Source organism: Procambarus clarkii, chromosome 57 (genome assembly GCF_040958095.1).
Source record: "Procambarus clarkii isolate CNS0578487 chromosome 57, FALCON_Pclarkii_2.0, whole genome shotgun sequence".
Classification (NCBI taxonomy): Eukaryota; Metazoa; Arthropoda; class Malacostraca; order Decapoda; family Cambaridae; genus Procambarus; species Procambarus clarkii.
Genome location: NC_091206.1, coordinates 12,934,560 through 12,959,174, shown reverse-complemented (window position 1 = coordinate 12,959,174; position 24,615 = coordinate 12,934,560). Strand labels below are relative to the sequence as shown.

At 48.4% G+C, this 24,615-nt stretch overlaps 3 protein-coding genes across 4 annotated transcripts in view; 1 reads left to right on the top strand and 2 right to left on the bottom strand.

Annotated features, from left to right (window-relative positions):
• The window catches only part of LOC123745051 (unconventional myosin-IXb), a 327,701-nt gene that overhangs the window by 93,479 nt on the left and 209,607 nt on the right, over nt 1–24,615 (top strand). The window lies entirely within an intron of this gene.
• Nucleotides 1–24,615, bottom strand: part of LOC123745052 (serine/arginine repetitive matrix protein 2) — a 166,709-nt gene that overhangs the window by 95,575 nt on the left and 46,519 nt on the right. The window lies entirely within an intron of this gene.
• Nucleotides 496–24,615, bottom strand: LOC123744960 (uncharacterized). Its single transcript, XM_045725182.1, has 5 exons — nt 24,600–24,615; nt 24,022–24,110; nt 5,530–6,274; nt 4,413–4,545; nt 496–541 (listed from the first exon to the last, which is right to left on the bottom strand). The coding sequence occupies exons 1-5, from the start codon at nt 24,613–24,615 to the stop codon at nt 496–498; spliced, it is 1,029 nt and encodes a 342-aa protein (XP_045581138.1).

Here is a 24,615-nt window from a genome sequence, read left to right as displayed (position 1 = left end):
GGCATATCCCGTCCTCTCACTTTTACATTTCGCATTCGTAACTAAAGCCACCAATCCCTTAACAATACGACGTATTAATAACAACTTACAGACTGTAATGAACAAATCCACAAGGGCCGTGACGAGGATTCGAACCTGCGTCCGGGAGCATCCCAGACACTGCCTTATTCAACTGAGCTACGACAGGGTTAAAAAGAGTTAAAGATCTTTGTTCATTTGATGCGTTACCTTACAGATAACTACCCAATCCACACACGCGTTGAATGACCTGAAAGTGGAAGTAACGTTCTCACCCTTCGCGTGTTCTTGACTGCTGCTAAAACAGCTATATCAACCATTCAAAACATTCCTCAACTTTGTCTTCGGATTGTTATAGCCTTGTGAGTGAAGATTACTGCATGAGAGAAATGCTGCTACCCTTGACAGTACTGTACTTCTCTTCTTATGTTCGGTTTTCTCCTCCTCTGGCATCTGGGTCTTGTGTCTCCCAATGTCTTACACTCCTTCAGGGTCAACTTCCTTCAGTTTTTCTCTTCTTGATCTGATTTAAATTTTATTAAATTTTATTTTAATATGCACGATAGCTTATGTTTGAGAGGTTGTATGCATGTCGGCCCCAAACATGCATACAACATGCCCATGTCGGCCCCAAACATGCATACAACATGCCCATGTCGGCCCCAAACATACATACAACATGCCCATGTCGGCCCCAAACATGCATACAACATGCCCATGTCGGCCCCAAACATGCATACAACATGCCCATGTCGGCCCCAAACATGCATACAACATGCCCATGTCGGCCCCAAACATGCATACAACATGCCCATGTCGGCCCCAAACATGCATACAACATGCCCATGTCGGCCCCAAACATGCATACAACATGCCCATGTCGGCCCCAAACATGCATACAACATGCCCATGTCGGCCCCAAACATGCATACAACATGCCCATGTCGGCAGCGTGCAACATGATTCAGTCTAATATATCATGATTATTCCATGCCTTCGAGAGAGGCTAATAGACTTTAGCGGTTTCGAAGGGAAAGACCCCAAAACCTATAATATAAGAGTTCGGGACGGTCCGTTTAATTGCCCGAAGCTTTTTGGCATTACGTAAGTAATGAAGAAATATTATTTATTTAATCACGAACCTGTTGGCGCTGAAAGTAGAACATGGAAAATGCATTTCGTTACTCTAATATCTCTTATAACGAAATTAGACGAAACTTAGCCGGTTATATTAGGTTTAGATTACGTTAAGCTTAGGTTAGGCTGTTAGGTTAAGGTTAGGGTTAGGTTAGGGTTAGGTTAGGGTTAGGTTAGGGTTAGGTTAGGGTTAGGGTTAGGTTAACGTTAACGTCTGTTCTGATTAACCTAACAGCCGGAATAACGGCTGTTCTACAGCCGTTATGCCGGCTGTAGAACGAGTCGAGTTCTGATAGTTAAGAGAGCCTACTGCCTGCTATCACAAATAGATTCACTGACCAGACAATCATCAAGGAAATTTGGCCCCAGGCCAACCTGCAATAGCAGAATAACTCGAAATTGATCAAAAGTAAACCCCCTTAAAGACGATCTTCAGGACGGTAGAGGGTAATGTGTAGCAAGACTCCCTGATCTCCGGACAGGGCCTCTGTATAATGAAGATCGTGTGAATTGGGAGATCCTAGGAGACAACGACGTTTCAATCGACTTGAGAATGGTCCAGGACGGACCGAAACGTCGTCGTCCCTTCAACTTCTAGTGTGTGGTCTGGTCAACCTAGGAGACAACATGTAGTGACGTTCTTGTACAGGGATGATCCCAGGGACACCCGGAAGGTTAGTCAGGTTCTTCGCCCAGGACGCTATAGTTTTGACTCTGCTAACTTTATAGTTTCTTTGCTGTCCTTCGCGGAGTGGGGGCTTTAACCCATATTGCTTTATGATAAGGTTATCTTGATGATTTCGGGGCTTTTTAGTGTCCCCGCGGCCCGGTCTTCGACCAGGCCTCCACCCCCAGGAAGCAGCCCGTGACAGCTGACTAACACCCCAGGTACCTATTTTACTGCTAGGTAACAAGGTGCCTAGAACAACAGTGTCCTCTCTTCTATTGTCCTGGCATCCTGAGGGACAAGTGTGTGTGGGAACCACGGCAGGAGGCACGGCAGGAGGCACGGCAGGAGGCACGGCAGGAGGCACGGCGCCTCACTACCTCCTAGACCCGTGCCGCTGACCCACATTCTTGCACCAGCCTTTTGCCCCCAGACAGAATACTTAGCGACTTTCTCTGGTAATCTGGCGAGAGCAGCCGATGTCTCCCAGTGTCCTTCATCGTCGACACCCTCTCAGCGGGCGGCAGTTAAGCCTCCGGCTGGAATTTACCATTAAAGAACTTGCGGACCGTGAGGGATTAACGACTTTCTGGGGGCTCTCAGACTTCAAGCGGACCTGCGTGAGAGAGATGAAACGCGTCCATACTGATCTTCTCTGTTTTGCGACTCGCAAGAGGAATGTCGGACCAGTGCCAGGGCAGACTTGATGCATGTAATTATTCCTCTCGCGTGTCTGGGTTCTCGCGACGCGAGATCAGGCCACAGACGACGCCTGTTTTGGGTCGTGCGCGTTTTTTCCCAAGTAAATAACAGGATGTGTGCTGCTTGTACGCTAGAGGCATCCATGGTGACTGTGTCAGGAGTGCCAGCACTCTGGAGGCATCCATGGTGACTGTGTCAGGAGTGCCAGCACTCTGGAGGCATCCATGGTGACTGTGTCAGGAGTACCAGCACTCTGGAGGCATCCATGGTGACTGTGTCAGGAGTGCCAGCACTCTGGAGGCATCCATGGTGACTGTCAGGAGTGCCAGCACTCTGGAGGCATCCATGGTGACTGTGTCAGGAGTGCCAGCACTCTGGAGGCATCCATGGTGACTGTGTCAGGAGTGCCAGCACTCTGGAGGCATCCATGGTGACTGTCAGGAGTGCCAGCACTCTGGAGGCATCCATGGTGACTGTGTCAGGAGTGCCAGCACTCTGGAGGCATCCATGGTGACTGTGTCAGGAGTGCCAGCACTCTGGAGGCATCCATGGTGACTGTGTCAGGAGTGCCAGCACTCTGGAGGCATCCATGGTGACTGTGTCAGGAGTGCCAGCACTCTGGAGGCATCCATGGTGACTGTGTCAGGAGTGCCAGCACTCTGGAGGCATCCATGGTGACTGTGTCAGGAGTGCCAGCACTCTGGAGGCATCCATGGTGACTGTGTCAGGAGTGCCAGCACTCTGGAGGCATCCATGGTGACTGTGTCAGGAGTGCCAGCACTCTGGAGGCATCCATGGTGACTGTGTCAGGAGTGCCAGCACTCTGGAGGCATCCATGGTGACTGTGTCAGGAGTGCCAGCACTCTGGAGGCATCCATGGTGACTGTGTCAGGAGTGCCAGCACTCTGGAGGCATCCATGGTGACTGTGTCAGGAGTGCCAGCACTCTGGAGGCATCCATGGTGACTGTGTCAGGAGTGCCAGCACTCTGGAGACATCCATGGTGAAGATAGGAGTGCCAATCCGCCTGGTGGCAGGCTTCGGAACATACGGCTCACCACACAGACTAAGGCACCATGGGTACAGCGGTGGCACACGTGGCACTCACCTCTTGGGTGCCACGCAAGCTCACAATGTCGCCAGCATGTGACATTTGACAACACCGAGACATGTTTAAGAGTTTAATTACAAAATACACTAACACCGTATATCAAGATCATAAGGAAAGAACAGCAAGTCCAATATGGAAGCCTCATAGCTGAGTGGACAGCGCTTCGGATTCGTAGTCCTGAGGTTCCGGGTTCGATCCCCGGTGGAGGCTGAGACAAATGGGCAAAATGTTTCTTTCACCCCTGATGTCCCTGTTACCTAGCAGTAAATAGGTACCTGGGAGTTAGACAGCTGCTACGGGCTGCTTCCTGGGGGGGTGTAACAAAAAGGAGGCCTGATAGAGGACCGGGCCGCGGGGACGCTAAGCCCCGAAATCATCTCAAGATAACCTCAAGAGAAGATCACATACTTGAAGAATGAGTTAAACATTTAAATTTTCAAAATACAAAGTACAAAAATAAACTAAAGTACGTTCATCAAGTTTGATCTAAACTTCTTTTTTAAGTAACTTATTTTTACTTTCTAAAGCAACTTCTTTTCTTTAAAAGAAAACGCACATAGGCACTGGACACATACTAAAGAGAATCGTGATTTTTAATTTGTTTTCGTCTCGACCCACTCGGTGTGGTAGGCCTACACCGGAGCCTAGGGATGATATCCTGTTTGGTACACTCAGATGAGAACGTCTTGGATGGTACCAGCTACGGTACACACGCAGGCGAGGGAGCCTGAGGCGGTACGTCGTATGTTACAGTCACACGAGGAACCATATGTGGTACCTTGTACGGTACACCTTCCTTGTACGGTACACGTAGCTAATGAAGCCTTGAGTGATACCAGTAGCTCTCCCTTGGCTTGTTTTGCTCTTATCTGATACACAATAGGGACCTTTCTCTACCTGGGGGTTGGAACCTGTGGAACAATCTTGCTTTTGTTTCTTGTTTGATGTACACTTGTAAACAATACACTATACACTCGTTATTCGCCTCTTGTTTACATGGAAGCGTGCTCCTGCGTCTCAGAGGCGGTCATTATATTTGCTTAAGAGAAAACCAGTAGCAACCACGAGGAAGATTCGAACCCGCGCAATTGGTACTGCTAAGCACACGCCTTAGACCACTACAGCTTGGGCACACCTCAAGCTTGTGCACCTATTTAGCAAGGGTAGAACACGCACTAGGGCTCAGCACCGATCCTGTGCCAGGTAAGTCCACTACGGGCTCGCCATAGCCCGTGCTACTTGGAACTTGTTCCGAGTAGCTGAATCTATAACAACAACAACGCACTAGGAGACACAGGTGGAAGCTGAGTACCCAAATGAGCCACAGAGACGTTAGAAAGAATTCTTTCAGTGTCAGAGTAATTAACAGATGGACTGCCTTAGGCAGTGATGTGGTGGAGGCTGACTCCATACACAGTTTCAAATGTAGATATGATAGAACGTAATAAACTCCAGAATCTGTACGTACACCAGTTGATTGACAGTTGAGAGGCGGGACCAAAGAGCCAAAGCTCAACCCCCTGCAAGCACAACTGAGTACTACACCACATGTTAACAGCAATGCAATTCAAGTGAATCCTCTAGTAAGGTTACCCAACAGGCGGCCGAGTTTTGGTTAGATCAGGAAACCTAAGCTGGCTACGTCAGGTCAGGTCAGGTCAGATAGTTTTGTGTTCAGAAATAATCGCAATTTGGCGGTGTTACGCGAAATTTCTGTAAGTTTCGGCTTTAATATCGTATCAGGCGACCGGACCGCGGGGACGTTGGTCCTCGGAATCGTCGACAGGTGGTTTGTGGGTTGTTTCCGGGGGCTAATGCAGAGGTTACGATAGGCTAGTCTGGCCAGGTTACGGTATCGTGTATCCAAACAGTCGCCAGAATTGCGATACCCTTACCAATCGGCGCCGGTATCACCCTGAAATAAAGATTGTCTCGCTGTTGCTCAAGCTTATGCGGGTGGTGCGTTCCAGCTTCCCCCAGCTTGGGCAGGTGGTACGTCTCAGCTTCCCCCAGCTTGGGCGGGTGGTACGTCTCAGCTTCCCCCAGCTTGGGCAGGTGGTACGTCTCGGCTTCCCCCAGCTTGTGCAGGTGGTGCGTCTCAGCTTCCCCCAGCTTGTGCAGGTGGTACGTCTCGGCTTCCCCCAGCTTGGGCAGGTGGTACGTCTCGGCTTCCCCCAGCTTGTGCAGGTGGTGCGTCTCAGCTTCCCCCAGCTTGTGCAGGTGGTACGTCTCGGCTTCCCCCAGCTTGTGCAGGTGGTGCGTCTCAGCTTCCCCCAGCTTGTGCAGGTGGTATGTCTCAGCTTCCCCCAGCTTGTGCAGGTGGTGCGTCTCAGCTTCCCCCAGCTTGGGCGGGTGGTACGTCTCAGCTTCCCCCAGCTTGGGCAGGTGGTGCGTCTCGGCTTCCCCCAGCTTGTGTAGGTGGTGCGTCTCAGCTTCCCCCAGCTTGGGCAGGTGGTGCGTCTCAGCTTCCCCCAGCTTATGTAGGTGGTGCGTCTCGGCTTCCCCCAGCTTGTGTAGGTGGTGCGTCTCGGCTTCCCCCAGCTTGGGCAGGTGGTGCGTCTCAGCTTCCCCCAGCTTGTGTAGGTGGTGCGTCTCAGCTTCCCCCAGCTTGTGCAGGTGGTACGTCTCAGCTTCCCCCAGCTTGTGCAGGTGGTACGTCTCAGCTTCCCCCAGCTTGTGCAGGTGGTACGTCCTAGCCTCCCCCAGCTTGTGCAAGGTGGTGCGTCCCAGCCTCCCCCAGGTCTCAGCTGGGGGCTCTCTTCATCCCTCAGAGCCCTGCAGATTTACCCAGCCATTAATTTATCAGGACGTGACAACCACTTAACTTTTTCAGCCCATTCGCTCTCCCTCCCTCTCTCCTTCTTATTCCATTCTTCTTTCCTCAAAAACATCCTCAAACCTCCCCTACAAAGGTCTCCATATCTCCCCCTTCCTCCCTTCCCCTCCACCCCCTTCCCCCCCTTCAAACCAAAACCCATAATCAACCACCATTCCGGACCTTCCTTACCTGTTCTCAAGTTTATCACGTGCCTTCCCTTCCCTTTCCCCTCCCACGATCCCATCCCCCCATTATTACTTAGGGAGGAACAGGGGGGGGGGTGTTGGCGCTCAAGGGACACCTCCCCTCCCCCTTTTCCTTCCCACCACCCAGCCACTTCCCCCCCCCCCCCCCCTCACCGAGGAATAAGCATTCAGAGAAGTAAAGAAACGTCTGGGACACTAAAGCCAGTCACTTGTCTTCCCTGAACCACTATTCTCTTTCTCTTTGACAGTCAGTCAGGCTCCTGTGCCAGGTAAGACCACTACGGGCTCGCCATAGCCCGTGCTACTTGGAACTTTTTGTTCCCAGTAGCTGAAGCTAAGTCAACAACAACTTTCTCACTCCCTCCCTCTCTCCCTATCTCTCTCAATCCCCTCCCTATCTCTTACAATCCCTCCCTATCCCAATCCCTCTCTATCCCAATCCCTCCCTATCCCAATCCCTCCCTATCCCAATCCCTCCCTATCCCAATCCCTCCCTATCCCAATCCCTCCCTATCCCAATCCCTCCCTATCCCAATCCCTCCCTATCCCAATCCCTCCCTATCTCTCCCAATCCCTCCCTATCTCTCCCAATCCCTCCCTATCTCTCCCAATCCCTCCCTATCTCTCCCAATCCCTCCCTATCTCTCCCAATCCCTCCCTATCTCTCCCAATCCCTCCCTATCTCTCCCAATCCCTCCCAATCCCTCCCTATCTCTCCCACAACTTTATCACGAAGAACCTTCACTACCCGTAATAATCAACCAATCTACCCAACACACAAGTTTTCACAGCCTTAAAACAAATGAAATACGCGAGGCGCTTCAAACGTAAAAATTTCGCTAGGAAGAAGTTCTCAGCTAAATGACCCACTCCGGGCAGCCACTTGAGAGAGCAAGAGAGCGCTAAGCAGCAGAAGGCCAGCCCTGAGACACTAGACGCATCACAATAAGTGAGCTGGGACCCCGCACTCGCGTGTGTAGCGTCAGGTACACCAGAGGAAAAGTGTTGACGCAGTAGAAGGCTGCTACACCTTGTAATGGCGTAAGGTCCAGATACCTGTGTTAACTTGATTGAGTTTAGTCCCTATCCCCCTGGAGATGTTGGGAGTGGGAGTCCTACAAAAGGGATCATATCTTGAGGTTATCTTGAGATGGTTTCGGGGCATTAGTGTCCCCGCGACCCGGTCCTCGACCAGGCCTCCACCCCCAGGAAGCAGCCCGTGACAGCTGACTAACACCCAGGTACCTATTTTACTGCTAGGTAACAGGGGCATAGACCAATTTCCTTTCGAAGTGGTCGGTTATGATGATTAAACCACCACAAGGAGTGGCACGGGCATGAATAGCCCGTAGATGGTAGATGTTTGGAGTGAATGTGATCTTTGGTCGTGTCTTCGGGTTTCTGGTCGCTGTGAAAGTGTCTCTAAAGACACTTACCTTCTTTCCTCCGTAATTGGGAAAGTGAGCACCGCTCACAGCTTGGTGCTGGTGGGTAAGATCTACCAGTGTATCAACTGGTGGGTAAGATCTACCAGTGTATCAACTGGTGGGTAAGATCTACCAGTGTATCAACTGGTGGGTAAGATCTACCAGTGTATCAACTGGTGGGTAAGATCTACCAGTGTATCAACTGGCGGGTAAGATCTACCAGTGTATCAACTGGTGGGTAAGATCTACCAGTGTATCAACTGGTGGGTAAGATCTACCAGTGTATCAACTGGTGGGTAAGATCTACCAGTGTATCAACTGGTGGGTAAGATCTACCAGTGTATCAACTGGTGGGTAAGATCTACCAGTGTATCAACTGGTGGGTAAGATCTACCAGTGTATCAACTGGCGGGTAAGATCTACCAGTGTATCAACTGGCGGGTAAGATCTACCAGTGTATCAACTGGCGGGTAAGATCTACCAGTGTATCAACTGGCGGGTCTGCCACACATACAAGGTAAAATTTCCGGTGTCAGAGAAGTTCTTGTACTCCCGCTACTTAAAAGACGGTGGAAAGTGCTGCACTTTTGAGGCCCAGCAAATATAAGTAAACGGGCAGTTAGACAAGTGCGAAACGTGTAAATGGCTTTTATCAGAAACCACTACATCATCAGAGCCTTGTTTATTCTATGACTATTGACGGTATAGAGAGCATCAGCATCCGAACTGATAGACCGATGTGCTTACCTCCTTCCTACATGTCTTTCCCTCAACCCATCTGATGACAACAGTCCCTTCCCTTTCCCATCCCTACCCATCCACCCCATTCACCCCATTTCCTCCCCAGACACCCCCATTCACCCCATTTCCTCCCCCATTCACCCCATTTCCTCCCCAGACACCCCCATTTCCTCCCCCATTCACCCCATTTCCTCCCCAGACACCCCCATTTCCTCCCCCATTCACCCCATTTCCTCCCCCATTCACCCCATTTCCTCCCCCATTCACCCCATTTCCTCACCAGCCACCCCATTCCCTCTCAAGACTCCCGCTGCATCTTATGTTTCACGACAAGAAACAATCGCTTCAGCTAGAGAAGCCACGAGGAAAACACAAGTGTAAAATATAAATTTATTTCAATTTCAATTCAAGTGTAAACACAGCGATCTTGAAGGAGTTTAGGGCGAGGTAAACTTAATGTTAAGATCGAGAGTTAGTCGAGCCACGAATGAGCTTGAGTGCGTAGTAGTGGTAGGAAGCGGAGGTGGGAAAGCAGGTGCGATTAGTAGTCTGCTCGGAGTAGAGGATATGTGGGAGGGGGGGGGGGAGAGAGGAGAGGGAATAGGCAGGCTCACCATCCAAGGGCACCTTTGACATTCGTGGCACAGGTGACGCCGTCCACACTATCCCACACTCCACCTGAATAATGAGTTGATTGGCAAATCACAGCGGAACCTTGCTAAGAGGTCTGTCGACAGCCTCGGACTTACTGAGAGTTGTAAAGATACGAGCAACTTAGCTGCGTGCCTTGAGCTATGAACTTCACATAGATCTCTAACCCTCGTATGAACGACAGGAGAAAACATACATATATACACTGGCGGCATTGTATGAATGTATGGCCACCTTTGTGGTAGGAAAGTGACTGAAAAAAGGTTTTCAGAGATCAACATTGGGACCCTCATCTCTGGCTAGGTGCTCGAATCCCGCTCGTTCACGTTACTCCACTCATCAGTGACCCTGTTAAAATAAGCCTACTGGAGACCCACATATATAGAGTTCTTAGGACTAACAGTGCTGTAAATCCTCCTTCCCCTTCCCCCCCCCCCCCCAGCAGATGGGATTACATTACAGCCTTGTACGATTTTTTTTAACGAAACTGACCAATCCGTTAAAACATAGCTGCCATAATAAAATTAAAGCGCCGTATTAGTGACGTTTGCTATACATCGGGTTAGGTGGGTTGCTTGGGTTCGTACGTGCCTGGTTAGAGAGAGGAGGGAATTATCAGGGGAAAGCGCCAAGCCATTACGCCTAATATAGCTTCTGGATAGGGAAAACAGTTGCATTTTTTTACGGAGTGTCACAATTAGGGCTGACACCACCAGCATCCCTCCTTTCAGACGGTAGAGGAGACAGACGAGAACGCCCGGGAGACGGTAATGGAAATGACAGGTCTGGACGGCAGACAGTCGCGGCCTGGTCTCCACCTGTACGACAATAAAAAAGATGATTGCTATGTAGGAAGAAATTGGGTTACAAGTGTGTTGGTGGGTCGAGGTAGGGAAGGGGTGAGGGAGGGAGGGGGAGTGTTTAGAGGGGGGAGGGAGTGTGTAGGGGGGAAGGGGAGTGTTTGGAGGGGGGAGGGGGAGTGTTTGGAGGGGGGAGGAAATGTGTGGAGAAGAGGGGGGGAAGTGTGGGGGGGGGGATCGGCTTAGACGAGGTTTGAGGAGCAGTGAGAAAAGTCAAGAAAGAAGAGGATTTAATAAAAAGCAAAATGGTGGGAAGTCGAGAGGAGAGGAAAGGATGTAAATGATAGAGAGAGAGAGAGAGAGAGAGAGAGAGAGAGAGAGAGAGAGAGAGAGAGAGAGAGAGAACGATAAAAGTGTGGTAGAAGGAAAGGTGAGAGAGTACAAGACTGGTGAGAAACGTACCTATAGTCACCTCTCTGACACCGGAGTTCTAACAACGTAACATTCGTGGACGGTTAAGACGCCCCAGACCGACCCTACAGACACACACACAGCCGGGGCATGACAACATGGGATCTGACGTTCAAGAGAGATGGCTTAAACATTATTAAAGTACAGACAGAATTCCAATAGCGTCTGACTCTCTAGACCCAAATACCATTATATGCTATCCTGCCACTGGCCTGCCACCGGCCTGCCACTGGCCTGCCACTGGCCTGCCACCGGCCTGCCACCGGCCTGCCACCGGCCTGCCACCGGCCTGCCACCGGCCTGCCACCGGCCTGCCACCAGGGAGGACGGGGGCGCCGCCATGTGGGAGAGAAAGCTAGAGACGAACCAGACGTGAGAGGGGGAAAAAAAACATGAATGATGAAGAGGGCAAGACAAGTGTTGAATAGTACCAAAACCAGTTATGGCACACTGGGCACCTCCAGACAATCTCCCCCCCCCTCTCCCCTCTCTCTCTCTCCCTCTCTCTCACCCCTTTCGTCACCACAACTCTCTCCCTCTCTCTCCTTAAGGAGATAATTAACACTACCAGCTATCTTGAGGAAGAGGGAGAATAGGATAAAGTGGGAGGAAAAGGTAGAGGGAGAGGGAAGAAAGAACGACGGAGAAAAGGAGAGAAGGGGAGGGGGACAGCTTGGCATGCACAACGGGACGGTCATAGAGACAATTACTATCCTGCTCCTGGGGCCAGATTCACGAAAGGACTTACGCCAGCACTTACGAACCTGTACATCTTTTCTCAATCTTTGGCGGCTTTGTTTACAATTATTAAACAGTTAATGAACTCCGAAGCACCAGGAGGCTGTTTATAACAACAACAACAGTTGATTGACAAGTTTTCATGCTTGTAAACTGTTTAATAAATGTAACCAAAGCCGTCAAAGATTGAGGAAAGATGTACACGTTCGTAAGTACTTGCGTAACTGCTTCGTGAATCTGGCCCCTGGACATTTAGAGAAGGGGGGGTGGGGAAGAGATGGAATGGGAGATGAAAGATGGAAGAGGAGAGGAAAAAAAAGACCGAAGGGAGAGATGAGGTTTGAGAAACAGAGGAGGGATGGAAGGTGAGGTCCCAAGAACGGAGGGAGGAGGAGGAATTCCTTCTCTTTCTCTACTCCCGTCTCCTTACTCCCTCTCCTCGGTCTCCTTATCTTCTCCTTCATGTGTGTTCAAGAAGTTCTCTGACACCACTTGCCTTTCTCTAGAATTTACTAATGTCACTTAAAATTACTTAAGGATTTAAAGCCGTTCACAATAGCATAGATGTCCCAAGATACCTTACCTTGAGATTATCTTGAGATGTTTTCGGGGCTTAGCGTCCCCACGGCCCGGTCGTCGACCAGGCCTGCTGGTTGCCGGATCATATATATATAGTTTCGTCATAAACACACACACACACACACACACACACACACACACACACACACACACACACACACACACACACACACACACACGTCATAAACACCATTTTATCATTTCATTTCTTTATTATGCACCCCATACCCAACCCGAAGGGTAACGACAATAACACAATGACAATGTTTGTAATGCCAAGTATCCAAGCTGTGGACTCTTCCCACACTCAGCCGTAACAGACTAGCAGAGGTGAGGACGGAGGTCATCCCCAGAGACCGAGGAAGAGGAGGTCACCCCAGAGAGGTCACCCAGAGAGGTCACCCGGAACCTTAGCGTGGGGTCTTGCTTCCCCTCAGCGTTGAGAGGTCGAGAGGTCACCCCTCTCTCTTCATTCCAGATTCCTCAAGTGTATGGTGGGGGTTGGAGGGGAAGGAGAGGTAATGGGTGGGGGTGTGGGGTGATGTGGGGGGGGATGTGAAGCCAGGTCTCTAGTTGATTTGGCTGTCGTGGCGTGGTCGTGACTGGAGGGGGGGTATTATGGGGGATATTTTCTTAGCAGGTTGAGTCGAGGTGTGTTGGGGGTGGGGGTGTGGGGGAGAGGGTGTGGGGAGAGGGTGTGTGTGGGGGGAGGTGTTGCAGTGACTATACACGGTATGGGGTGTGTTGTGGAGTAAACACAGGAGTAAAAGGGAGGTATGGTACATACGCACCAGCTGCGTGACGCACCAGGAGCACCAGCTGCGTGACGCACCAGGAGCACCAGCTGCGTGGCACCACAGGGGCACCAGCTGCGTGGCACCACAGGAGCACCAGCTGGGTGGCACCACAGGTGCACCAGCTGGGTGGCACCACTGTGGGGGAAGGAACAGTCACGCATGGATCAAAAGGCTCTCGTTAGTCACTGTCATCTTGGCTGTGTTACCTGTTCCTCGCTGGTTATTCTCACGGGCCTTAGCCCCCCCCCGTCCACCCTCCCAGTCCACACCCCCCAGTCCCTCCCCTGTCCCTCCCCTGTCCCCTCCCCCCAATACGGACAGTTAAGATCCTCTGGGATGGGGACTGTTGACGGTAGCAGGGCTAAGGGTGCTATGATGCCCTTAACAGGGTTGACAGGTGCTAGGATTGGGTCCTGGGATAAATAGGATTGAAAGGACCTCAGGATAGATTTAACCCCCCCCCCTCATCACCGTGGTCATGATTAATGGGGGGGGGTTTCCCTGGTTCTTCTCTCCCTCCCTTCTTCCCCATTCTCCCTCTCATTTTTCCACCTACTCCTTCATTCCTTAAGAATCCCCTCAGTTCTTATACTCCCTTTCCTCTCTCTCTCCCCCTTCACAGCCTATATTTCTTATAGCATGGCCCTTCATGGCATATATATATATATATATATATATATATATATATATATATATATATATATATATATATATATATATATATATATATATATATATAATGTCGTACCTAGTAGCCAGAACGCACTTCTCAGCCTACTATGCAAGGCCCGATTTGCCTAATAAGCCAAATTTTCCTAAATTAATATATTTTCTCTATTTTTTTTCTTATGAAATGATAAAGCTACCCATTTCATTACGTATGAGGTCATTTTTTTATTGGAGTTAAAATTAACGTAGATATATGACCGAACCTAACCAACCCTACCTAACCTAACCTATCTTTATAGGTTAGGTTAGGTTAGGTAGCAGAAAAAGTTAGGTTAGGTTAGGTAGGTTAGGTAGTCGAAAAAACGTTAATTCATGAAAACTTGGCTTATTAGGCAAATTGGGCCTTGCATAGTAGGCTGAGAAGTGCGTTCTGGCTACTAGGTACGACATATATATATATATATATATATATATATATATATATATATATATATATATATATATATATATATATATATATATATATATATAATATATATATATATATATATATATAAATATGTATACACGGAAACCAGACAGTAGTTGGCCGCCTGTTGGATGACGCAGCTCCACGTTGCTTCCTCTGACCGGTTATATAACACCATGATCGGCTACAAGAACTCTTGGTCGGATTAGAAAGTACGACGTCAGACCTCTCACCTGATGGGTACCAAACTCCCGCCAATCACGGCATCCACGTCTATAAATTCCCCCATGAAATGATTTTATTGTTTCCAAGTCAACAATGGCGTTCTGGCGGCTAGTTCTTGCAAGATCAATTTTTTTTTCAATCTCTTGACGAACGTTGACGGGGTTTAGTTATATTATTATATTGGAATGTAGAATTTTCTTGGGTTTAATGTTTATAAAACAGGAAATGACACTTCCCGTCTTAAGAAGAAAAACGACAGTTTGAGAGAGTGATTCTGGTGGCCTTGAGACGGGGGAAAAAAATATATATTGTCCTTTGTATTCCTCTGTCCATTCGTTCTCCCGTCTCACTGTCAATGTGCATGAAAAGGGGATTTATCAGTAATATTAGTGCTTTCGTATTGGCGGCTGCCTTTCCATTGGAGACTTTCAGCGCCGTGGAGAGGGGGGGACCTGCTGCCTGGGTAACAGCTTCTCCCCCGAATCAACCTACCCTGGCTTTGCGCCCTGGAGAGACCACTCCAGACCGACAACCAGAGCGCAACTCCATAGTCTCCTGAGACTGATGGATGCCTACTATAATCTACCACCTGCTGGAGCATGGGAAGAAAACGGTGGTTGTGTGTGTGTGTATCCCCTCCAGGCCGATACATAGAAAATGTAAATATTACGATGCTTTACTTTTAATACGTCAATTTTTTGACGGATTGGTGGACTCTGTTACCAATGGGAGGTTTTAAGTCACCGAGGAGCACGTTACAAGTCCTACTCACTTGAGGACGAGGTAATAATTCACAGAGATGGGTGAGAAAAGCGTAAATCAGGTGCTTTAAAACACTTTGGTGTTTTATCTAGTAAGATTTGATTTTTTTATGAATATATACAAGAGTTCTTAAATTCTTATACAGCCACTAGCACGCATAGCGTTTCAGGCAGGTCCTTAATCCTAATTTTCACACACACACACACACACACATCCCCAGGAAGCAGCCCGTAGCAGCTGTCTAACTCCCAGGTACCTATTTACTGCTAGGTGAACAGGAGCATAAAGGAACTCTGCCCATTTGTTTCCACCTCCGCCGGGTATCGAATCCGGACCTTTAGGACTACGAACCCCGAGCGCTGTCCACTCAGCCGTCAGTATGTGCACTCACCTAGCAGTGTTTCTGGGGATCGAACTTCAGCTTTTGGGTCCAGCTCTCGTGCTTTACTAAACTGACGTGGTTTAGCCGTCTCGTGACTGTATATTTATGTATGGATCTGGTCTCGCTTCCTCCTTCACACCAAGTGGTTGGGCACCATTCCATCCCTCCATCCCGTCCCAAATCCTTATCCTAACACCCCTTCCCAGTGCTATGTAGTCTTGATGGCTTGGCCCATTCCCCTTGATAATTCCCTTCCCTTCCCTTCCTCTTTTACATTGTCTCCACTCCCCCCCTTCCCCTTCACCCACCCCTTCCCCCCCCTCTCCCTCACCCTTCCTCCTCCCCCTCTCCCTTCACATATCCCTCTCCATCCCCCCTCTCCCTGCTGTACTCTCTCCACCTTCCCCTTCTCACCCTTTCCTAATCTCCTTACTACCTCTCTTCCTAGGCCTATCAGCTCTCATCAAACCAGGAAACAGGCCGCTGTACAATATATTTGCAAAAGGCTAATTGGAGGTTATCTTTAAATTGGATCGTGTTCCAATCTTGCTGGCAAATAACGATTGGAAAGGGAGGGGGGGGGGGAAGAGTGTCTACGTGGTCCAACAGATGATTGGTAGTCGAATTTTGTCCATATACGAATTACTCTTAACGAACGTTCAATTTTCACATTCCATTAATGATAACATGCATTTATATTCGTCGTGCGTGATATAAACTTGACTTTTCATTTGTTGAATAGCGTCGACTATTCAAATGCTTCATATTTTAAATTATTAGAATTGACTAGGAGATTTTCACTGTATCGAAGTTTGGCTACCTTGAGGTTACCTTGAGATGGTTTCGGGGGCTTAGCGTCCCCGCGGCCCGGTCCTCGACCAGGGCCTCCTCGTTGCTGGATTGGTCAACCAGGCTGTTGAACGCATTTTCGTTTCGCTAAAAACTAAAATCTACATTTTTCTGGGCATTTATTTCACCCACTTCACCTAATTACATGTAATTACTTGCATTACCAGAACCATGGCCAGGGAGCCGGTCGGCCGAGTGGACAGCACGCTGGACTTGTGATCCTGTGGTCCTGGGTTCGATCCCAGGCGCCGGCGAGAAACAATGGGCAGAGTTTCTTTCACCCTATGCCCCTGTTACCTAGCAGTAAATAGGTACCTGGGTGTCAGTTGTCACGGGCTGCTTCCTGGGGGTGGAGGCCTGGTCGAGGACCGGGCCGCGGGGACACTAAAGCCCTGAAATCATCTCAAGATGGCTGCTGCGGGTCGCTGAGGTGACTGTTGGTTAAACTGACTGTTTGGGTTATGTTGTTTTTGTCCGGGTTTTCTCCTCCCAACAGCAGAGAACCAACCGGAACGGACCGAAGGCGGAACGGACCGGAACGGACCACACAGAAGTAGGAGAAGAGGCTGATGGTGATTACCATGTAGTGATTATGATGTGTCGGGGGGGGGAGGGAGATGAGTGGTGGTGGTATGAATATGATGGGAGGGGAAGGCAGGTATAATGACGATTCTCGTGAGTGGTACACGTAACAGTGATGGTGATAATGATGAAAGGATTGATGGTGATGACCATCACAGTGATGGTGGTGGTGGTCATGGGAATAAATACAGTGTCAGACGACCTAATGGTGCATGCGAGGCAGCTTCTGTTTGCCTCCAAACATTCTTATTCAACTGCTTGTTCAACACCATCTGGAAACTTTCCACCGTTTGTTGCTTGCTTATCTGAGGCTACCTAGCAACTTGTATCACCTGTTAATGCAGGAAATGAGTCACAATAACGTGGCTGAAGTATGTTGACCAGACCAGACACACTAGAAAGTGAAGGGACGACGACGTTTCGGTCCATCCTGGACCATTCTCAAGTCGATTGTGTGAATGACACACAATCGACTTGAGAATGGTCCAGGACGGATCGAAACGTCGTCGTCCCTTCACTTTCTAGTGTTGTTTCGCCTAACATCGTCTGTGAAGGTTGGTATAAAGCTTTAATGGCTGCTTATGTAAATCTAAGCTTCGGAGTCGGCCACAGTTTGGAGGAGTGCAGTCTGAGCATCAGGGTGGTCTATGTACACAGTTTACCTTAGTCCTGGACTATATTTAGGACTGCTAGTTGGTCAGCAAGTTATTGTGATGACCTTAATAACCCTCCTGGGGCCGATAGGCCTTAATAAGCCTCCAGAGGATGATAGGCCTTAATAAGCCTCCAGAGGCTGATAAGCCTTAATAACCCTCCAGAGGCTGATAGGCCTTAATAACCCTCCAGAGGGTGAATGGCCTCAATAACCCTCCAGAGGCTAATAGGCTAATAGGCCTTAATAACCCCCCCCCCCCCCCAGAGGCTGATAGGTGGCCCCATAACCGTGCTGCTCTTCACCGGAGAAGGCTGTGTTAACGCTTTAGGCAGTAAATTAGTCATGTTTTAGACCCATGTGAGGCAAGAGGGCCGCTTATACCTAGTCCTGTGGTGTGCCTCGGGGTCAAACCTTCCTTCACATAATTTGACAGGTTTTTTTCCTCGCTTAAATACGTGTGTTTTGTTGTTGCATTCGTGAGTACATATTGTTGTTGTGTTCGAGACATACTGTTGTTGTATTCGTGAGGGCATGCTCTGTTGTTATATTCGTGAGGTCCAGTACTGTTGTTGTATTCGTGAGGTCCAGTACTGTTGTTGTATTCGTGAGGTCCAGTACTGTTGTTGTATTCGTGAGGTCCAGTACTGTTGTTGTATTCGTGAGGTCCAGTACTGTTGTTGTATTCGTGAGGTCCAGTACTGTTGTTGTATTCGTGAGGTCCAGTACTGTTGTTGTATTCGTGAGGTCCAGTACTGTTGTGACAATCGTGAAGCCATACTCTTTTCATTGTATTAGTAAGACCATGTTTTTATATTCGTCGGGTAATGTCCTGTTATATTCATGATGCAATGTTCTGTTGCTGCACTACTGTTTCATTCGTGATAGACACTTATTGTATTCGAGAGGTCATGTTCTGTTGGTGTAATCATTAGGTGATTACACGAGTGTAATTATGAAGAAAATTTCTCCTTGAGGAAGGACCTGTAGGTTGGATGATAGATCCTAACCAGGAAGGAATCCTTCAAAGAAATGTAACTCAACTGGAACAGAGAGAGAGAGAGAGAGAGAGAGAGAGAGAGAGAGAGAGAGAGAGAGAGAGAGAGAGAGAGAGAGAGAGAGAGAGAGAGAGAAGCAAGCACAAACAGAGAGAGCGAGCAATGCATTGTGCATATATGAAATCACTGCTGTGGCCTGTGTGTGTGTTTGTACTTTCACAACCACTAAAAGAGTTCGCGAGGTTAAATGTTTGCTCCCCCGGTCTCCCAAGTGAGCTCCAAGTGTCTACGTGTGTGTGTGTGTGTGTGTGTGTGTGTGTGTGTGTGTGTGTGTGTGTGTGTGTGTGTGTGTGTGTGTGTGTGTGTTCGCGAGCACGCACACGCGCGCACGTACGTACGTACACACACACACACACACACACACACACACACACACACACACACACACACACACACACACACACACACACACACACACACACACACACACAGAAGGCAGGGCAGGCTGTCTTAAGACTATTAATCCTAACAGTGTTTAATGTCGTGGATCGTCCAGAGGAGCTAGACTCCTCGCATCACAGTTTGCCGATGACGCGGAAGTCACTGGGATTGATTTCGGAAGACGACAGCAAGAACCTACACGAAGATCTGAACTTGCTGCAAGAATGGTTCTAACAAATGGCCCCTAGAGCTCAACTCCTGCAAATGTAGAGTAATGAAGATGGGTGCCGAGGCCAGAAGGTCGAGCATCAATACAAACTTAGAGGTGAAAGCTTTCTGAACTCGCCAAAGGGTAATTGATATATGAATATGCACATATATTTAGGGAGCCGGTCGGCCGAGCGGACAGCACACTGGACTTGTGATCCTGTGAATCTGGGTTCGATCCCAGGCGCCGGCGAGAAACAACGGGCAGAGTTTCTTTCACCCTATGCCCCTGTTACCTAGCAGTAAAATAGGTACCTGGGTGTTAGTCAGCTGTCACGGGCTGCTTCCTGGGGGTGGAGGCCTGGTCGAGGACCGGGCCGCGGGGACACTAAAAAGCCCCGAAATCATCTCAAGATAACCTCAAGAAGATCACGCAAGAACAGGGTGAGGATAGCTTGAGCTACCTCACCCCTTTGTATGTATTTATAACTCAGTAAACTTATTTCACTTTCATCACACAGGACAGACCTCCTGGGATACACTAGGTGTAGTGGGCCAATACACAGTCCTTGGGGACTCCTGCTGAGTAAATTAATTAACTATCAGGGGTAAGCGCCAAGTCATTACGACTATATAGCACTTGGAAGGGGTCAGGATAAGGATTTGGGATGGGACGAGGAGGGAAAGGAATGGTGCCCAACCAATTGAACGGTCGGGGATTGAACGCCGACCTGCAAGAAGCCAGACCGTCGCTCTACAGTCCAGCCCAAGTGGTTGGGACCTCCTGCTGAGTAAATAATGTTATTTTGTTGTTGAAGAGTGCAATGATTGACCTCTTTTTTCAGGTAAATAATTATAAAAGGCTAAATTTTCCTATTCTATTTAATAAGTCTATTGGTAAATAAAGTGAATACGAATAGAGGTTTGAACATTACGTTAAAATCGCTCATAATAATTCAATAGTGTTTATAAACATCTGAAAAATAAAATACCAAATTTACCTGCATAAAATTTTGCTGCAGTAATAACTGTGTACTCACCTAGTTGTACTCACCTAGTTGTGTATGCAGGGGTTGAGCTTTGCTCTTTCGGCCCGCCTCTCAACTGTCAATCAACTGTTTACTAACTACTTTTTTTTTCACACCACACACACACCAGGAAGCAGCCCGTGACAGCTGACTAACTCCCAGGTACCTATTTACTGCTAGGTAACAGGAGCATTCAGGGTGAAAGAAACTTTGCCCATTTGTTTCTGCCTCGTGCAGGAATCGAACCCGCGCCACAGAATTACGAGACCTGCGCGCTATCCACCAGGCTACAAAGCCCTCCTGTGTGTGGGTGTGTGTGTGGGGGGGGGATCAACACTTGGGGTGCAGACAACACACTGATGATGTAACTATTGATCATCAGCAACACACTCCTGGGTGTTGTGTGGACATGTAAATACGCTAAGTGGTCAGGGAACCAGTAATACCTGACCTGAGGCGCGAGTCTCTTAATGGAGGGTTTCTTAAGTGGTTCTCACACTTAGTGGCCTAAAGTCTCCCAGTTATCATGAATTCGTATGAGTGTGAGAGGGAGTGAGTGTGAGAGGGAGTGAGTGTGAGAGGGAGTGAGTGTGAGAGGGAGTGAGTGTGAGAGGGAGTGAGTGTGAGAGGGAGTGAGTGTGAGAGGGAGTGAGTGTGAGAGGGAGTGAGTGTGAGAGGGAGGGAGTGTGAGAGGGAGGGAGTGTGAGAGGGAGGGAGGGAGAGAGGGAGGGAGGGAGAGAGGGAGGGAGGAAGGAAGGAAGGTGCATAACTTGTCAGATACCACCACAGTTTTGCTTCAAGTTTATTCAACTTTAAGGACCCGTGCAAGATCGTTCATCTACTCCCACTAACCACCAGTAACCACGACCATCACCACCACCATCTTGTCTACCACCACACACCACAATTAACATTACCTACAACCACCACACATAATTACCACACTCCCCCTTTTACCACAACCACCACTATCGCCGCCATACACCTCGACTATTACCCCAAGATCTCCCAGCCCCTACTAAACATCACCTGTACCCCCCATCGTCCCCTTAACACCCCCTCCTCCCCCTTAACACCCCCTCCTCCCCCTTAACACCCCCCCCATCCTTTTCCCCTTAACCCCCTCTTCTTCCCCTTCACCAACAACCACCCTTTGCCATATATTGCAGCAATAGACTTGACCTCAATTGGCCACCAATCACGTCTGTCTTCCAGAGCAGAAAAGAAACCTTAGCTCAACCGCCCATCAAACCAAGTGTCAAATTTGCTTTCAAAATATTATTAAAAACCACAATCAGGTCAGGTAGCTTGCCAGGAGACGGCGAGGACGGGGTTGAAACCTAGAGACCACAGCGCGTCTTCGAAATCGAACCTCACAGCTACTAAGTTGGCTCACGAACTTCTCTATCGAAGTGCACTTGGCGGCGGGGGATGACGGGTCGTGTTTCATAACTGGTGCACCACGAGAGCTCTTTCCAGCGATATTTTCACGTTGTGGCGTGATTACGGTGTGTGTGTGTGTGTGTGTGTGTGTGTGTGTGTGTGTGTGTGTGTGTGTGTGTGTGTGTGTGTGTGTGTGACCTTTTACCATCCGGTAAGTGTGTTTTGTGTCGTCTCTCAGTAGCACTAAAACACTTGAGTATCCACCCGGAGTTTACTCTCCAACTTCCAGTGTCAAGAAGGTTTACCAAGTTAACATAACCAAACAATAATTTAAAGAAAACACTGAAATATTTCTTTTTTCCTCCCGAGATCAAATTTAATGTCTTTAAGAATCTGGGTTATGGTGAGGACGGGGAAGTTGTACTCACTTAGTTGTGCTTTGCGGGGAGGGTTGAGCTTTGGCTCTTTGGTCCCGCCTCTTGTGTTCGATTCTCGATGTTACGACCTACACAGTTTTGTGTGATTTATATAATATTTGTATTTCAATTTTCTTACATGTGCTGGCGTGGATTGTTGTTTTTGGCAAGTTTAAGGGAGGGAGGGGGAGGGGGGCGGGGGATGAGAAGTATGGTGCATCATGGGGGTATGGGACATCATGGGGTATGGGACAATATGGGGGGGGCAGATTCACGAAGCAGTTAGGCAAGTACTTACGAGCGTGTACATCTTTCCTAAATCTCTAAAGGCTTTGGTTACATTTATTAAACAGTTTACAAGCATGAAAACTTGCCAGTCAACTGTTGTTATTGTTATAAACAGCCTCCTGGTGCTTCGGAGCTCATTAACTGTTTAATAATTGTAAACAAAGCCGCCAAAGATTGAGGAAAGATGTACAGGTTCGTAATTACTTGCCTAACTGTTTCGTGAATCTGGCCCATGGTTCTTAAATACTAAACAAAAATCATTTGTTTCTGTACTTCCTGTCCAACATGTAGTTACCGCTTCACAACATTTACAACATACACACAAATATATATATTTTTATAAATATTTATGTATATATATATATCAAAAGTGGTGGTAAAAGAAGCAAGTCAAACGGGGAGTTTTTCTCTGAATGCTCCGTATTCTCTTCTCCGAAGCGATGGGTCCCACCATTTGCACTAGAGGTGGTATCCATAATATATATATATATATATATATATATATATATATATATATATATATATATATATATATATATATATATATATATATATATATATATAAATCTCGTGAGCAGGACAAGAGAGCTGTTACTGAATGCACTGTGCGGTGGGCCGTCCGTTCAAAGAAATGAGTGAGGGTTTTACCGCTCAGACGGTGGAATAGTGGTAATATTTGTAGTTTGTGTGGATGTGGTGACCGGCCGGATGGGTGACCGACCGGCCGGATGGGTGACCGGCCGGCGGGCTGGTCTCAAATCATTGCTGTTTTATTCTTTAATGCTCGTCTTTGTTGCCAGTATGAACGCGGTCTTACAATCTACGGAATGAAAATGATGCACAAAATGTTTCGTAATTGCCTACAGAACATTCCACCTCCGGACTTGACAGAAGCGCTCAGAGGAACACATGACCACCGCACTTAATCACGAGTGCATTCCCTGGATGTGCCGCACATTAATTCCGGCTTGCATAGATGTGTTGCAGTGATCACGCGGCGTTAGTGTAATAGGCGGGGGAAAATGGGACGATAATGTCTAATTAGCGAGGGTTAATGGGGAGGAGGAAGGCGGAGGTGGTCAGTTCTTATGTCTTCTTTCTTGAAAACGTCTTGCATGGGGTAAGACGTTGCCCCCCATGCAATTATATATAAATATATATTGATATATATACTGCCACACATGATTCACCGTTGAGAGGCGGGACCAAAGAGCCGAAACTCAACCCCCTGCAAGCACAACTAGGTGAGGACACACATGGGAACGGTACTGAGGCATTATGTAGAGTACCGCTATTGTTTCCCTCCTCCCCCCCCCCCCCTTCCCTTCTCCCTCACTCCTTCCCCATCCCTCATTTCTCCTACCCCACCTATCCCCCCCTTACTCACCTCCTCCCCCTTTTTTTCATCGTCTCCTCCCCCTCCTTCCCACTCCCTTCCTCTCTTGAGTACTTGACATATCACGAGCGGAGGGAAAACTCGCTAGTTGTGCTTGACACCTTGTGTGTGTGTGTGTGTGTGTGTGTGTGTGTGTGTGTGTGTGTGTGTGTTCACCTAGTTGTGCTTGTGTGGGATGGGGGGTTCAGCTCTGGCTCTTTGGTCCCTCTGTCAATCTTGCAACTGTCTCTCAAGTGGTCTACCGCGTCTGTGGTAGATAGTAGACTAATGACCCCGCCATTCATTCCCAGCACAAGTCACAATCACGTGACTGAAGTCAAAACCCCTCCACCTACGGTACACCTACGGTACACCTACGGTACACCTACGGTACACCTACGATACACCTACGATACACCTACGATACACCTACGATACACCTCCGGTCGCGAGCCTCAGCGCCGCCAGTAGCCTCAACACCCAGTGAGACAGAGACGAGGTCCTCCTGTAGCACAGCCTTACCTGAAACAGGGAAACAAAAATAGTATCAGATGACACAGAAATAATACAATTGGACAATCACAAGGGAAATGAGGGTAGATAAAAGTTATTAATATCTGGTGGTCATATAATTGTTTTTCATTGAAGGATGCAGGAATAAAAGTATTCTGACTATTACTTATAGGTTCTGACTCCTACGACTAGTGCTAAGTCTTCCCTTAGTGGGTTTATCCCTAGCACATGATCCGCTAATAAATTTACATCCAGATTTCCATTTACCGCTGGGTACACAGGGACGGGTTGGTGGATGAGACGGTTCTCAGTGGTTTCTGTCTCGGCTGGGAGTGTCTAACTCTTCTGTCTAACACAGAACACTAACACACTTAGACAGGAGACACTCTCCTGTCTAACCCAGGGTTAATCACGTCTTGGGTATGTTGAGAACACTACCCAGCAAGAACAGGGCAGATAGAAACAATTTTAAATCGGTTAACACGCCCCCACACCCACACGCCAATGCCCACAT